This window comes from Vombatus ursinus, unplaced genomic scaffold (assembly GCF_900497805.2).
Source record: "Vombatus ursinus unplaced genomic scaffold, bare-nosed wombat genome assembly UNPS02014786.1, whole genome shotgun sequence".
In the NCBI taxonomy this organism is placed as follows: domain Eukaryota; kingdom Metazoa; phylum Chordata; class Mammalia; order Diprotodontia; family Vombatidae; genus Vombatus; species Vombatus ursinus.
Window position 1 is genome coordinate 22,435,843 of NW_020954564.1, and position 17,163 is coordinate 22,453,005.

Genomic DNA, 17,163 nt, shown 5'->3' on the forward strand with positions numbered 1-17,163 from the left:
TAAATTAATGGCCATCTGTTGGAATGGCATAATTTCTGTTCTAAAGTTGACTAGACCTCTGGCATAGAATATAAGCTAACAAGATGAGGATTTTATAAGAAATGTGATGATACTTTTAAGTAATCTTTTTCAACAGAGAAGGACTGAAGTAACCAGCAGTCCTATTACTATAGTTTCTATCATCAATTATTCTTATTCAGATCATATTCATTAATAAACTATTTGCTTGCTTTTTCATTTTCAGGATTGCCCAATGGGAGAAAAAAATGAATAACCTATAAGTCTGAATAGACAATGGAATTAGTGATGAAAATGTTAGCATGGAAGAGCTATGCATGGGGAATATATGCTACTTTAACCAAGCCAGATACACAGCCACATTACTACCCATAAGAGCCTATATCCAGCTGAGAATGCATTTACTCTAAATTATCAACCTCATACATTTCTTGAACACCTATTATGTGCAAGGCATTGTATTAGGTGCTTATTTTACAAAGGGTCATGAAACAATTTCTTCCTTGGGGTATACTCAATCCAATTGTGAAGAGTGGTTTACAAGGTAACATGGGAAAAGTGACAATTGCCAGAAACACTTGGAAAAGACTGAACTTAGTTATAACATATAACTATAATTAGATAGGCAAGTAGCTCTATTATCTAAATGATCATTTGATTTGAATATATATTGAAATGGTAAAACAATAAATCACCCTTGAACATTTAAAAAGTTATCTCTAAAGATCCTACTTGATAAATTAGAACTAAAAGAACTAACTATACACATCCCATCTAAGAAATAGGTTAGATATATGAAACATGGTATGTATTTTTTTCACACTTCCTACATGCACATTTCATTTTTTGTTAAAAGTTACTATAAATGTTTACATTTTTTCAGGTGAAGAAGAATATTCATTCTTCAGGTTACATATAACTACATTATCTAAACTGTCTAGAAATCATATACCAACAATTTTTTCCTTTTATTTTTCTTTCTGATATTTTTAAAAGATATATATGTATAAAAAAATCACATTTTAATTAGATAAATTTCTCTACCTCCAAAATACACCTTATTGATGTGACAAGCCAGCTACACATGAGTTTTTCTTTAACAATTTGAAATCAACATTTTATTCATCTTTCATGTTACCCTTCTTCAATTACAATTTTTCAACTACCAGTGTCTACAAATGAATATTTCTAAATATTTCAGATGCACTGAGCAACCTACTAGCTAGCTGTCTGATTTTTGCACAAGTTTATTACCATCTGCATAATTATAGCTCAATCAAAGTGAACAAAAAATATGTCAGGCAAGAAGCTATTAAAGTAATTTTGGGAAAAACAAATTATCAGAATCAAAAAAACATAAAAAGAAGAGCACAGAATTTGCACTTCTTATAGTACTGCCAAAATTCTGAGAAACGTAGAAATAGGTAAAAACTATATAAGTAATTTACATATTTATGGTTATTATATTAATTGCATTATATTCTAATATAGTTCTCATTTAAAGAAAAAAAGACAAAATATTGATAGCAGCACTTTTATAGCAACAAAGAAGTAGAGAAAAAGTGGAGCTATTAACTAAGTAACGACTAAACAAAATGTGGTACAAGAATGTGATGGAAAATTTGTGCTACAAAAGACCTAAGATGACTTATATGAACTGATTCAATTTAAAGCGATCAGAACAAGGAGCACAATTTATACTAGGATAACAGTAATGTAAAAGAAAACTCTGAAAGACTTAAGAAGTCTATTGATGCAATAACTGATCAACAACCCCAGGGGACTTAATGATAGAAGCGTACTTCTCCTTCCTGGCACAGAGGGGATGGATGAAAGAGCACCAGGACAACACAGGCAATGAATACCTTTGTTTGGATCATATTTATCTATGACAAGAGAGGGCTTTAATCTAGCAGGCAGAAGGGAAGAAAAAATGTTGGGGCTAGTGGGTAAGTTGTAATAATGATACAAAAAAAATAGGAAAAGAAAGAAAGGCATGTGAGTAAAACATTTAAAAATACACAGAAGAAAGAAGACAAGTTCAGCAGGGACAAAAAAAAGCAAGGCAGTGTGGGTAGTACCAAGTTAAATTTAATACCTACTTAAAAAACAAGCCATTCATAGTAGAAATTTGTAATTTCATATAAAATTCTTTTTTCTGTTCATTGTATATGGAAATATTTATGCTTATCAATATTTAAGTTTATAATTAAAAAAAGAAATTAAAAAAAATAATGCCATAACATTGCCTATCCATCTTTGCAGGGTCGAAGAACCCTAGGCATAGAACTAAGTATATAATGTCAGACTTGGCTGATGTGTTGGTTAGTTTCGCTGAATTATTTTTTCCCCTCTTTTTTATTATCTGTTATTAAAAATGGCTTTTAGGGAGGAGAATAGATATTTTGGCAAATTTAGATGATATAAAAACAAAAGATAGCAATAAAATTTTAAAAGAAATGAATTCAATTTCCACAACAACAGTAAAAGACCACAGGAAGACTATAGCAACAAGCAGAAAACTGGATAAGAGTCCTTCTATTGGGAAGCTCAGCTAGGGGAGGCTGCTTCCAAAAGAAGGTCACAGAGGATAAGCTTTGCTTCAAGAAGAGAATGACTTCAGGCTGTTTCACGGTGAGGAAACCAGCTTTTCTGAAACCCAACAAAGAAGACAACCAAAAGCATTTTAGGACCTTAGATTTCTTTGCACATGATATAAAAATCAAGCAATTTGAAAAGAATTGTCAATGGAACCTTGTTAATGGCAGAGAATATGCTGTTAGAGACTGTTTCTTACAGCGGGCCAAAATAAAGTTGACAAAAGTTTTTCTGTTTTTTAAATGACATAAAGCTCTGGAATTAGACATAAATCCATTAAAAGAAAAAAATTCCATGAAAAAAGTTCTGAAACTCCACCTGTTACTCCTCATATTGTATATTAGGTAAAGACTTTTCTCATTTAAAAGTAAAAGTATAGTTGAGTTTTTTTTGTGGGGAGCAAAAAAGAAGATCTAAGGGATAGAGAGGCCACTGAAGGAGACAATGATAATTAAGTATCAGAGATGAAGGCAGAGCTGCTCATTTCTCATTTGGCTTCTGTTTTCCCTGTCAAGAAGGATCTACGCACTACAAAGGACAGAATATGAATGACCAGCTAACGAGGATTTAATGTCCAAGATAAGTAAGGAGACAGAAAGCCTGCATATGGCTGAGCTTGTTAAATTTAAGACACGGTAACCTACATATTACTGAATAGGAATTTGTATAGCCTGTATTATTCTCTTTTAAATATCTTTACTAGCAATACATTTTGTTCCTTGGAGGTGTATTTAAATTTTGGAAACAGCCAAGTCATTTAAAGGAAAGCCTAGTACAGAAGATGGACGAGAAAACTGGTTAACATCATTCTGGAGTATAAAATAAGGTATGCCTTTCTTTAAGGTAATCAAACTACATCACCCACAAAGTGGTTTTAAAGAGTTTCCAAATAAAAACTACCAAAAAATATTTTGAGCAACTGAAGCATCTTTGGCATAAGGATGTAGTTCTCCCAAAGTGTCTACTTTGAAAGGAACAATTATTTTGGATGAATAAACTCTGGTATGTGTATTAAAATCCCAGTTTCATTGACTCGTAGTATACTTGGATAAGGTATTGCGATCTAAATGGCAAAACAGAATGCCTTTGTCCACTAAAATAGTTTTCCTTTTAACATAAATCATGAAGCAGATAAATGACTCACAACGCCTAAAAACTGAATAGCCCAAAGTTGAAGAAAAAAAGACATTTATTCAAATATAGTAATTGCTGCTTGAAAGCAAGCATTTCCCCCTTTATGACTGCCTTTGGACAATTTAGAAATACAGTTAGAAAACTGCTCTGCTTTTACTGAGTTTAAATATTTTAATACAATAAATATAAAACAACTATTTAAGTACCTAATGTGTACATAATACTGTGCTAACTGCTAAAGGAATTACAAAAGTTATATCAGATATAAACAGATACAAAGTTTGTATAAGATATGGTTCCTTAACTAAAGCTTATAGACCATTGGTAGGTAAGAAGACCAAACATAAATAATTTCAATATACAACATTAAGTTAAAAATGCATCAGAGTCACAAGACAAAGTGCTATGTGAGATCCAAGGCGGTAGGTCATCACAAATGAGTGAGTCAGAGAAGTTTTCATAGAGCAGGCAGATAACATTTGAGTTTGGTTTGATGAATAGGTAGGAATTCAACTTTTCCAAGCACAGGTGAAAGCCTTGACAAATGCATGGAGGTATGAAATTCCTGAGCAGGTTAAGTGAACAGAGAGCTGTCCACTTTGGCAGGATTGTGAAACATAGAGGGGAGCAAAACGAGATAAGACTGGAAAGGTGGGAGAGGACCAGAAAGTAGAGGGTCTTAGATGCCAAACACGAGTTTGAACTTTACTAAAACTTTACTAGGTAATAGGTAACCTCTGAAGATTTGAGAAGTGTGTCATGACCACATCTATGCATAAGAAACAAATTCTAGCAACTGTATGAAAAATGAAGTGGAGAAGGAAGGGAAGCGGAGGTGAGAAAAACTGTTAGGAGGCTAAAAATACATGTGAATAGTAGGGAGGCCTTGTACTAAGGTGGTAGTAGTGTGAATTGAGATAAGGGGGTAGATTGGAAAGATGCTTTGGAGAATGAATTGAGAGGATCTGGTAATTGATAGTATATAAAATATATACTAGGAGAGGTATTCTGTCTGGGTTGGTCTGACTCAAGCCAGTCCCTATAAGAGGGATAAGTTCAATTTTGGAATAAAGTCAAACACTCATTATTCATTTAACAGAGGGATAAGTCAACAAGGATGGGCATCAGAGAACCCCTTGGGAATCAGAGTTGATTCAGCTGAGTGAAGCGCTCATCACAACCTGCCACCAAAGCTTTTGAGACCCCTTGTGGCTGCTCTATACCCAGGTGATGGGGAAGTGTCACATTAGTGACACTAAATTAGTCTGAGCTCTTAGTCCCCTGGACTAATCTATTCTCAGGGAATGTCTGAATACCTTTTAAGAAAGAACTAACCTAACCTACATGGAAGTAAATGTTAAGATTTTACACCTCCAAGAGGGAAGAGTCAGACAACCTCAAGGTTTCAAATGTGTGAAATTTGAATAGTGGTGCCACAGACAGAAAACAGCCAAGTCATAAGAAGGAACAGGTTTAGTGATTACTCTGCTAAACACCAACTCTGGATTATTCTCCCTATCTGCCTCCTTTACTCCTCACATGCTGCTGAACAGAACAACCATGCTTCCTGTATCTACTATAAATTTGTTATCTAACTTCAACTGGACCCTCACTGCAGCAAGGCAATCCATTTACTCCTTCATAATTGATTATCTATTCCACTCTCCAGAGACTATTTCAAACATCTCTTCTCATCTCAAACCTCCCCTTCTTCCCTCTTTCTCAGCTGGGGGACTTCACCCTCTATCTGAGCAAAAAGATGTTGTTTGATATTAACTCCCATTTTTACCTTCTTGACATTTCAGAATCCTTTGATAATCATCCCCCATTCTCTGATAATGAGGTGCCTTTCCTCTTTACCAAGGATAACCTCTTTCCATGTGTTGTGGATTCCACCTCCACCTGTCTTTTCATGAAGATTGCCCCCTCAATAACTACCCAATTCCCCACTCCTTCTCCCTTACCTTTTCCTTTCCCATCTTGATTATTTCCCAGAGGCATATAAACATGTCCACATCTCCCATGTCTGACCTGCTGCTGCACTCTAAGAAGCAGCAGTCCTTTTCATTTCCCCTACATATATGTGTTGTTTCCCCTAAGTAAAATGTGAGATCCTTGAAAAAGGGAACTGGACTGACTTCCTATTTATATTTCTAGAGCTTGGCACAAAATAAGTATTTAATACTTTTCCATTCCATTCTTTAAAAACCTTCATTAGACTTTAAGATGCCCTCAAACTAATCCTAAAGCTCCCCTCCATTTCACTGCCAAACTCCTAGAAAAACTTGTCAACAAGTGCTTCCATTTTCTCTCCTCCAACTCATTTCTCAACCCTTCGCAATCGAGCTTCCAACTTCATCAGTCAACTCAAAGAAAGCACTATCCCCAAAGTGACCAGTAATCTCTGATGGTATTGGTCAAAATTTGCCAAAAAATACCATCTGCTAAATTAGATGGTATTTTCCCAACTCTCATTACTCTTAACCTGACACACCTTACACTACTGACCACCCTCTCTTTCTATATACTCTTTCTTCTCTGTGTTGGGTTTTATTGTTTTTTTCTTTCTTTTTTTTTTTTTGGTGACACTATTCTCCTGGTTCTTTTGATACCTATTCTCAGTCTCCTTTGCTGGCTCATCATCTATTTCATGATCCCTAATTTTGAGTGCTCCCCAAGGCTCTTTCTGGTGTCTTCTTATGTCTCTACATCTTCATACTTGGTAACCTCATCAGTCTGGTCATAAGTTGAATCATCATCTTCTACAAATGACTCACAGATCTGTATATCCAGCTTTTGTCTCTCTCCTGAGCTTCAGTCCTGCATCACCAACTGCCTATTGGATATTCATCCACTAGTGCATTTTTCCTTCAGAACTATCTTGTATTTATTTTGTACATATTCTACATATACTTATATACTTATGCATCTCTCTCAATGGAACCTTAAAGGCAGGGATTGTTGCATTTTTGTTTTTGTACCAAGTGCCCACCACATAGAAAATATGTAAAAAATGCTTGATTAACTCAATTCTGGATATGGTGAATTTAGGATGAGAGTAGGACAAAACAGTCAAGATTTTAGATATGGGGAGTTATGCACAGAAGATGTAGTAGAAACCATGTCAGTGAATAAGATTATCAAATAGGAAAGTGTAGAGAAGGAAGACAGAACCAAGGAACAACCACATTAAAAAGATGGGAAGAGGATAAGGAGCCATTAGAGATAGAGAAAGAACAGCTAGAGGTAGGAGAATGAGGAGGGCTTAGTGTCACTGAAGTTAAGGGAGAGTGGAGTTTCTAGTAGGAGGAGGCAATCAGAGTCAAAATGTGCAAAGAGGGCAAAGAAGATAAGAAATGGTCAAAAAAACCCATGCATCTGGCAAGTGGTAGATCATCTTAAGAAGGGTTATCAAGGAGATAGAAGCAAAAATAGTAGCAGCTAAGAAGACAGTAGAAAATGTTAAAGTGTAGGAATCAGGTATAGATTTTTTTTTCAAGTTTAGCAATGAAAGAAAAGAAAAAGATGAGACAGTGGCGGGAAGGGTTAAAGGTATTAAAGCAAAGGGTTTTGTAGGATTGAGGCTACCTGAGCATATTTATAGGTTCATAAGGAGTCAGTGGTAAAGGAGAGGCTGAATATCAGATCAAGGATCAAAGATATGATTTGAAGGACTGGCTTTAGTGAGTAAAGAAGATATATCTTCATTAACTGATAAGGAAGAGGACAGGAAGGATGCAGATGCTGAAAGGCTTTCAGTAAAGGAAGAGAGGAGGTAAGGGAGTACACATCTGGATAACTTCAATATTCTCGGGAACACAGGTCATACATTGTAAGTATGGGGAGTGTGGTATAGTTAGTGGCAGAGGAAAGAGGAAAAGTTTTGGAGTTGTCACTCTGTAGAAGAAGATAAGAAATAAATAGATAAGAAACAAAAATGGTCAAGTTTATATACCATGAACTTGCAGTGACAAAATCACCTTGATTTTATGACTTCTAGTATTAACACTAAGCAAGCCTAGAAGAGAAGAAATTGGATTGTTTCACATCCAGAGAATGAACTTTGGAGTCTGAATGCAGATGAAAGCACACTATTTGCTTACTATTATTATTACAAAGAATAAGCATGGCTTCAAAGAAGAAATTTGGGAAAACACCTCCTCTGACTCCTTTGAAAAAGAGGGTCAACAGGTGTAAAATATTACATATATTTCAAATTTTTTCAAAGCATTGACTGGTTTTGCTGATTAAAAAAAAAACTTATATGAGCTGGATCTCTGGAAGGACAAAGGGAGGAATATAGAGGGAAATTTATGCAATGTAACCAAAGACATCAATAAAATGTATTTCAAAAAAGAAATGCCAAGAAGTAGGGGGCAAGAGATTTTGGGATTGTAGCTAGTGAAATATTAAAGTTGTGAACTATGAGGTCAGTACTAGACATGGAAGAAAGGAAAATTAGAGTTGAGGAGATGGATTAGAATAGGCATGGGTCAAGGGAGAGATGGCCATGATGAGAGTAAAGAGGGCATTTCTCATAAATTAGATAGTGGAGGACAGGAGATTATAGGAGCGTGAAATTTCGGTGGATTTGACCTTGGAAGATGTGGTAAAATTCTAAGAGAATTATAAGAGACATTATGGGGCCATGTTGGAATATGGTGGAGTGAGGTAGAAAAGTGGATGTTGGAATTGAGGTAGTATAGGAATCTGTGGTCAATTCCCCAATAACAATGGCAGAGAATGGGGTAGTTCAGAAGACCAAGATGACAGGAACTGAAGTCACTGAAAAATTAAGACAGTGATCTAAAGATGCACCAACCATGATGGGGAGAGGATGGTATGAGCAAAGACCTCAAAAAAATAAAAACCATTGAGGAATATAATATGAACAGGGAGTGGGAGGAATGGAGAAGTTCTCAACAGGTATCATATCTCCTCAGGGTAAAACAATGTTTCTGGTAAAAGTGAAAACAGTTGATTGAAAAGATTAAGAATACAAGAGAATTTACTAACATAAACATAGGCTTTCTGAAGGACATGATGGAATGGGCGAAGCAAGGGGTGTACTGGGTTGGAGTGGAATGGGGGGATTAGAATAAGGATGAGGGTTTTGGAGGAGATAGTATGGATATGCTATTTGCATTTGAAGTGGTGAGACCTAAATGGAATCTGAAAGCCAGTACAATAAAAGGTAGTTTGTTGCAGCAAGATCTCTTAGATTTTAAATCACAAGTGGGTTTAAATTCCAGCTCTGTCACTCACTATCTATTGTTGTTGTTCAGTCATTTCCAGTCATGTCCAATTCTGTGACCCCATTTTGGGGGTTTTCTTGGCAAAAATACTGCAATGGTTTGCCATTTCCTTTTCCAGCTCATTTTACAAATGAGGAACTGGGACAAACCCACAGATAGTAAGTGTCTCAGGCCAGATTTGGATTCAGGAAGAGTGTTCTTGACTCCAGATCTGGCAATCTATCCACTTTGCTATCTAGTGGCCTTTCTTCGCCTTGGATAATTCACTTAACCTCTCTAAGTCTCAGTTTTCTCATCTGTAATATGATAGGATTGGACTAGATGGTCTCTAAAGTCCCTTTTTGCTTCAAATCTACAAACAATGATCCATAAAAACTATACTGACAAGAGGATTTGCAGTAAATCTGTCCCCAGACTTAAGAGACAAAATTTAGAACCTTTGCATTTTAGAACATCCATCTTCAGGGGATAATGTGGTTCCTTTCTGAGTTTGCTGTAGCACTTCAATGGAGTGAATAATAGTTCCCTATACTCTAGACCTCCAAAATGTGGGTAAAAGGACAAAGAGCTGCTAAACAAGGTCTAGTATACACAAGGTCTTTCTCCCAGGTTTCCTATGGTTGGGAGAAGAGCTGAGCCTCAGGTTTCTATGCTCTGTAGGCAGCTAAACTATAGGCAGGGAGGAACAAAAACCTGTTAAACAGATTCTAGATTCATTGAAATGCCCCCTTCATTTGTACCTCCTTAATTGAGGGACGCAAAGTACTTAGATCTCAGTGCCTTCCTTTTCTTCCATTACCAGGACCCAACTGATTCAATGCCTTTACTTCCTAGTTGGAATTATGGTAGATAGGTAACTTTAATGAAAGGCATATAAGCCAAATACTAAGATTTTCAGGGGCCCACCTAAAGAAACCAGCTAAGCCATACTTGATAGCTAACATATCAATCAGGAACCATATAGAACCAAACTACATGTATATCTACGGAACCAAAAGCTTTTCTGACAAAATCAAACTCTGGCACTGAAGAGACAAATTAAAAGTAGAAATTTCTTTAGCATCTACTCTATGGAATCTTCACCAATCATGCTGGTGCACTGACTGCTTTACAATAGGCCCATTATGTCATATGACCTTAAACTGAGGTCTCAGTTTCATTAATTTATTAAGAATAGATGCCTTGAAAGAACCATGCTGCAAACATTCAGAATTTTTCAATTTTTCTTATACTTTTTTGAGAAAATAAATGTTCAATAATTAATTGGAACCCCTTACCTTAATGTTAGAAAACCATAAATCATTTTCATGTAAAGTAGCAAGGTAGACAGAAGTAAGAAATCCAATGCAAAGGCCAATAGTTCCACCAATCGTAAACGAAAGAATTTTCCATAATCCTCTCCCAGTGTAAACTTTTTTTTGTAAAGAAAAAAAAGTCAGTTAAAAATTCAATCATTTCACTACTGAACACAGTGGTATATGTTAAATTTTTGAAGTCTTTTCATAGCAATATGAGACTTACATTACATTTTTAAAAATTATAAATAATGTTATGGCTACACAGAATAAGTAATCTATTACCCCATGAAGAACATTAAGGTTACAATAAGTTGAGAGGTACATATTCATTATTTATATGAATGCATTAGAATCCAAATCACAGAACTTTAGAGTTGGAAGAGACTTTAGTAAGCCAGGCAACCAGTGCAATCTATACACGAAAGTAATCCCCACTCTATGTCCAATAAGTGGTTGTTCAGCTTCTGCATGAAGATTTCCAAGGATTGGGACCCTACCATTTCTGCAGGCCCTTCATTCGATTTTTTTAAAACTTTAATTGTTAAGGAAATTTTCTCCAACATCAAGCCTACTTAGGTGCTTTGCAACTTGTACTCATTATTCCTAGTTCAACAAGAGTAATCCTTCCTCCACAATGTCCATTAAAAATTTTTTGGAAGATTTCATTCTAATAAATGATGGAAGAACATTACATTATGTTACATTATTTGGCAAAAATGTGTTACATACAGTCTCTTTCTTCAGAATATAAGACTGGCAGGCATGTAACCAACACAATCATAGGGATATTAGTATGTCTGCCAATCTTGGTAAAAACATGTTAGCTAAACATGAAATCTTATTTTAAAGTACTGCTTTAAAATATTTTCATTTATTATACTGAAAACTGGGTAAATTTTACATTTGTTGTTGTTCAGTTGTGTACAACTCTCCATGACCCCATCTGGCATTTTTTTGGCAAAGATAATGGAGTGGTTTGTCATTTCTATCTCCAGTTCATTTTACAGATAAGGAAATTAAAGCAAACAGGGTTAACCTTGTCCAGAGTCACATAGCTATTAAGTGTGTGAGGCCAGATTAGAACTCAGGAAGAGCTAAGTCTTCCTGACTCCAGGCCTGGCACTCTATCCACTATACCACCCAGGTGACCAAATTTTAGATTACAAAGTCTTTTATCTTTTAAATACCCAATTGTATCTTTTTCTCCAAACAAAATGACAATTCACACATTTTTGGTAAACTGCTACACTGTGAGTGAACACTAATCAAACTCACTTTGATAATAATTCCACGTTTCAAATTGTAAATTACTCCCTTGTGATAGCAGACTAGGAGGATTAGAGATAGCATGAGCCACGGGTTAAAAATGATTGCACAAAAAATAAAAGAGAATGACTTTATTTGTTCAGTCTGGGACACAGCAGTTAAGGCTGAAGGAATCATGAACCCTGAACTTCTATTCACTGCACATTTAATGTCGGACCTTGAGGAACTTCTCTGTACTTCAGTTACCTCCGTTATATAAACTGATAACACTGACCTTCCTCTTAGTACATCAGATTTAATGTTCAACACAATACCAATTTTAAATACCAAACATTAGAGAAGTCAATAAAAGCAATATTTTAAAAGGTTTTAAACGAACAAAATGCGTCTTCAAATACAATTTAAACTTTACTTAGATTTCAATGTCACAATTCAATTAATGCAGTGGTTTGTTTACCCAACCATTTGTATGGATAAATGGAATATCACATTGTATAAACTGTCTACTGATGAATCATTTTATATCTTTTGAGTCTTTTGTAAGGAAGACCCCAGACAATGTAGTACTAAACTCTTAAACAATTGTATGCTCAGGTACAATTAAAGGCTTACATTTTAATATGCAGTGACACCAAATGCTGCAACATTTTTGCAACAAATGGTGAAATAACTTACTATTTAACAACTGTCTTTCCAGTTCTTCCTCCTCCTCCTGTGACTGATTATCCTCATAAGCTTCTGCGACTTTTATTTCTCTCCTTTGCCTGATAGTTGTCATGATGTAAAACTTTCATGCATTTTTCTTCAAACGAATCCCTACACAAATAATATAGTAATAAACGATCCAGTCCATGTAAGCAAAGTTATTTTTGAACAGTATACCCATTATCTTAAACATTTTAAAAATTATATCAGACAAACAACTTTGAAAGACTTAAGAACTTTGATCAATGCAATGACCAACCATGATTCTAAGGGCCCAATGATGATATATGCTGCCCACCTACTGCCAGAGAGGCAATGGACTCAAGATTCAGAAAAATACATATATTTCTGGACATGGCCAATGTAGGAATTCGTTTTGCTTTACTATGTATGTTTGTACAAGGGTTTTGTTTTGCTTTATTTTCAAGTGAGGGGATGAGTAGAAGGGAGAGAAAAGAAATGCTTGTTAAGTGAAAAAGTTAAAAAAAAAATAAAAATGTATCATAAACAAATTTGCCCCTAAATTAAGTCAAAGTAGGTAGCCTCTTAACATTGAGGGTACTTTGACATTACATGTCAAAACTATTGCTTTCATCAGCCTGTCATAGTGACATTTTCCCTCCAACTTGTTCTCAAATTTCTACCACTAAAGGTGCGAGGGGAGGAGATGGGGAGGAAAGAAGTCAGTGGTGCACTACAGAAGAAATTTACTTTCTTCACAATTTTTCCCAAGGCCAATCCTGGTCAAAAGTCTCAAAATCTCAAGAACTGAAAAGCATCTCAAAAGCCATCTAGTCCAATCCATACTTTGGTAAGAATTCCTTCTAAATATACCAGACAAACTCCTTTAGCCTCTGCCCACTGCTTGGTGGTTTCCCATTCCACTTTGGGACAGCTCTCATTATTAGGAAGTTTTTTATTACTCCAAGCTTAAATGTGTGTTTGTAACTTCTACCCAGAGCTATCATATTCCCAACAGCTCTCCCCTTTCTCCAGCTAAACATTTCTAATTCCTTCAATTGATTCTCATACTGTATGACCTCTGAAGGTCCTAGATGCCTTCTTCTGAACACTTGAGGTCAGCAGTTTCTTTCCTAAAATCCTAACTTCCTTCTTCTAAACATTTAAGTCAACAGTTTCCTTCCTAAAATACAGAGACTGGAACCTAAACTTAAGATTTGTCCAGATGCCTTCCTCTCTCAGCTTAGCTTACATTTATACTGTATATATCTTGTATGGACCTCATAATTTACAAGCTGTCTGCCTCATTAGAATGTAAGGTCCTTAAGGGCAGAAGGGCTTTTTTTGTTTCTCTGGTGTTTGGCACCCTGTCTGGTAAGCACTTAATAAATGCTAGTTGACTATCATTTCCCTGGTCCTAGACACTATGCCTCTCATTATACATTAGCTTTACTGACTGTTATTTTATATTGCTGACTCACATTGAGTTTTCTCCCTTGATTCAATCCACTATTCTAACCTTTCATGATCTTTTTGAATCCTGTGTCATTCAACATGTTAGCTATCCCTCCCAGCTTTGTGTATGCTAAAAATTTAATAAGCATTATCTCTATACCTTTATCCAACTCATTAATAATAATAATAATAATAATAATAAAAGATTACCTTCACTGAGCACTCCTTGGATGCCCTCTTCTAAAACAACTTCAAACCATTAATGACTTTTTGAGTCTAGTCATTAAACCAGCTCCTTTCAACTGAGTATACTTGTTGCTTAGTTGTTTTTTAGTCATGTCCTATTCTTTGTGACCCCATTTGGGATTTTCTTGGCAAAGATACTGGAGTTTATCATTTCCTTCTCCAGCTCATTTTACAGATAAGGAAACTGAGGCAGACAAGGTTAAGTGACTTGCCCAGGGTCACGTAGCTAATGAGTGTCTGAGGCCAGATTTGAACTTGGGAAGATGAGTCTTCCTGACTCCAGGCCCAGCACTCCACTCCCCTAGCTGCCTTGCCTATTTTCTGTGGTTCTATCTTGTTCACAAAATCATGAAACTTCATCAAAAGCTTTGCTAAACTTTAGGTTAACCACATCCACAGCACATACCCCAGATCTACTAGTCTAGTAACCATGTCAAAAAAAGAAATATTCTGGTAGGACCTGTTCTGGAAGCCATGTTGGTTCTTGGGATCTTTGCTTCCCTTTTCTAAATGTTCACTAACTATCTTTTTTATTCCTTTAATAACACATTAGAATTTTCCCAAGAGTCAAGGTCAAGCTTATTGACTCATAGTTTTTCTAAGTGTATTCTTTTGCCTTCTTTGAAAATCAAATGCCCTTCTCCAATTCTGTAGTCTTTCTTTTATTCTACATGATCTTTCAAAAATCATGAACTCAGCAATCACATTTTTTAGTTCTTTCAATACCTGAGGATGTAGTTCATCTAAAACTAGTGACCTGAACACACTGAAAGCTAGGTGCTTCTTTTACTATTTCTCTACTTATCCTGATTATCTATTCCCTATTGGTCACATTTGTTCTGAACCCTCCTGGTCCAGAAATTATTCTTCTTGGCAGAGAAAACAGAAGTAAAGTAAATTTAACTCTTATTTTTATTCTTCATTGTTGGTTACCAACATTCTACTTACCCTGTGCAATAGTACTAAACCTTTTTTGATCCTTGTCTTTTCCCCAAGAGAGCTTACAAAAAGTTCCCCCCCCAATTTTTTTTTTGCCTTAGCTTTCCTTACTGGCCTCAATTCATTATGAGACTTAGCACTCCTAACAATAATCTTATAGGATTGTGCTATGGTATTGTATTTGACTTCTACTACTTGCCCTTCCTTTCATCTTCTATAGATTTATTTTAAAATTCTAAGTTAGTTGATGAATTCCCCGTGCATTTACATTTGTCTCTCTGGACAACTTCACTTTTTCCTCTTCAACGGAATTGTTTTTCTTTGTCTTTAGAATTTCATTCTTGAAAGTTTCTCATCCCTCCTGGGCTGACTTCCCTTGTAGATTTTTAGTACCTGGGATCCTACCTACTCTTTCTTTGAACCCTTTGAAACTTCCTCTCTCAAAATGTAGGATGCATGTCAGACTATCCACAGCTTTCATCTTCTACTATTTCACAAATTCCACAATGGAATGAATGGTCACTTGCCCTCAAGGTTCCCATCATTTCCATGCTAGCAAACAGTTTCTTATGACCTCTAAGCTTCAGATCCAGAACACAACTTCCCCTTGTTGGCTCTTTCATTTTTGGGAGGATAAATTACCATTAAGGCAAATAAAGAAATGATTAATTACTCTATTTTCAGCAAAGAGAGAGTTTCAAAAGAAATCCAGATAATTTAATTCCCCCATCATTACTATATAAGACTTCACTCTATTTCCCAAGCTCCACATCTATTTTCTCTTTCTGTTTAGGTGGTCCGTGGAACACTCTAATGGCATCATTTCTTTTTCTGATTTCATCCAAATGTTATCCACCATGCTTCTCTCCCCATCCTATTTCTTAATTTTCTCACACTGGTTTATCTTAATATGCAATCATACTTTTGCCACTACTTGGCTTTAAGTGAGCCTTCTAAAGTGGTAGTTTTTTCTTTCTTCCTTTCTTCCTTTTTTTTCCCCACTAGGCAATGGGGTTAAGTGATGTGGCCAGGGTCACACAGCTAGTGTTATGTGTCTGAGGACAGATTTGAACTCAGGTTCTCCTGAATCCAAGGCTGGTGCTGTATCCACTGCCCCACCTAGCTGTCTCCTAAAGTGGTAGTTTTTCTAAGTTAAATCCAGGATAAGTTGGATATCAGCATCCCCCTGAATGACATATATCTAAGAGAGATAAAAACTGCTTACCTTTGCCACTGAGCATTAGTGATGTGTAAAATAATGCTTAAATTAAATTAGCTGGTTCCCCAAACTATAAACAAAAGCTAACAGTATTCTAATCTTGAAAACTTTATATTTCTAGTTAATATTATTGATAGCAAACTCTCATTTCTCTTTGCTGTATGGAATTCGGCAAGCCACCTCACTATCAAATAGGGATGCATTGCAGGATCCTGCTTCTATATCTATGTACATATTGTCCTGCTGACCCAGAATGTCCACCTCTTTCCCAATCCAGACCTTCCCCATTCTTCAAGGCTCACCTCATTTATGAAATCTTCTCTGATTATAAAAGCTGGAAGTTATTTCCACTCTACCTCCCTCCCAAGTCTTTCCTATGTATTTATCATACCTCTAATGCATATTAATAATCATTAACATACCTGTCATTTCTGCAACTGAACTGTAAGTTCCTCGAGAGAAGGGGCTGTTTTATTTATCTTTGTATTCTTCTCTGCTCCCCCCCCCCCCACCGGCTAACATAGTATCAACATTAACAGCAAGTACTGATATTTGCTGAACTGAAATAGTGGAGGTGCTAGACTTGGAAGTCAGGAAGATTTAGATTCAAAACCCACTTCTGATGCTTACTAGCTGGGTGACTTTGGGCATGTCACTTAACCTCTCACCCTCAATTTCCTCATTTGTAAAGTAGGGATCCTAATACCTATACCTTCACAAAGCTACTGTGAGGCTCAAATGAAATAAAGTACTTTGCAAACTTTAAAATGCTTTATGTCAATTTTATATATATATAGATAGATAGATAGATATTTTACTGAGTACCCAGTGTCCTAAAGCACTAAGAAAGGTACATGGGTATTTAAAAGCTTCTCTCCCCAACTAGTCTATATACATTTCTTGAGGGCAAATTTTTTTTATTATACTTATGTTTCCTGTAGCACCTAGCATAGTGTTAATCACATAGAAAACACTTAACAAAATATATTTTGATTGATATCGCAGAACTATAACATTTTATCTGATATTGGTATTTCACAGAATTTCAGATTTGGAAGGGACTTCAGAG

General features: G+C 35.8%; 1 protein-coding gene across 5 annotated transcripts in view; it reads right to left on the minus strand.

Moving 5' to 3' along the window:
* Window positions 1–17,163, minus strand: part of DPY19L3 (dpy-19 like C-mannosyltransferase 3) — a 92,706-nt gene that overhangs the window by 71,388 nt on the left and 4,155 nt on the right. For 4 of the 5 annotated variants that reach the window (XM_027868208.1, XM_027868206.1, XM_027868205.1 and 1 more), the window contains exons 2-3: window positions 12,245–12,385; window positions 10,283–10,416 (exon numbers count right to left, since the gene is read on the minus strand). The exons of the other annotated variant lie outside the window; for it this stretch is intronic. In XM_027868208.1, coding sequence (XP_027724009.1) covers window positions 10,283–10,416; window positions 12,245–12,347 — 237 coding nt within the window. In that variant the 5' untranslated portion in view covers window positions 12,348–12,385. The remainder of the gene's footprint in view (window positions 1–10,282; window positions 10,417–12,244; window positions 12,386–17,163) is intronic. 5 annotated transcript variants of the gene reach the window in all.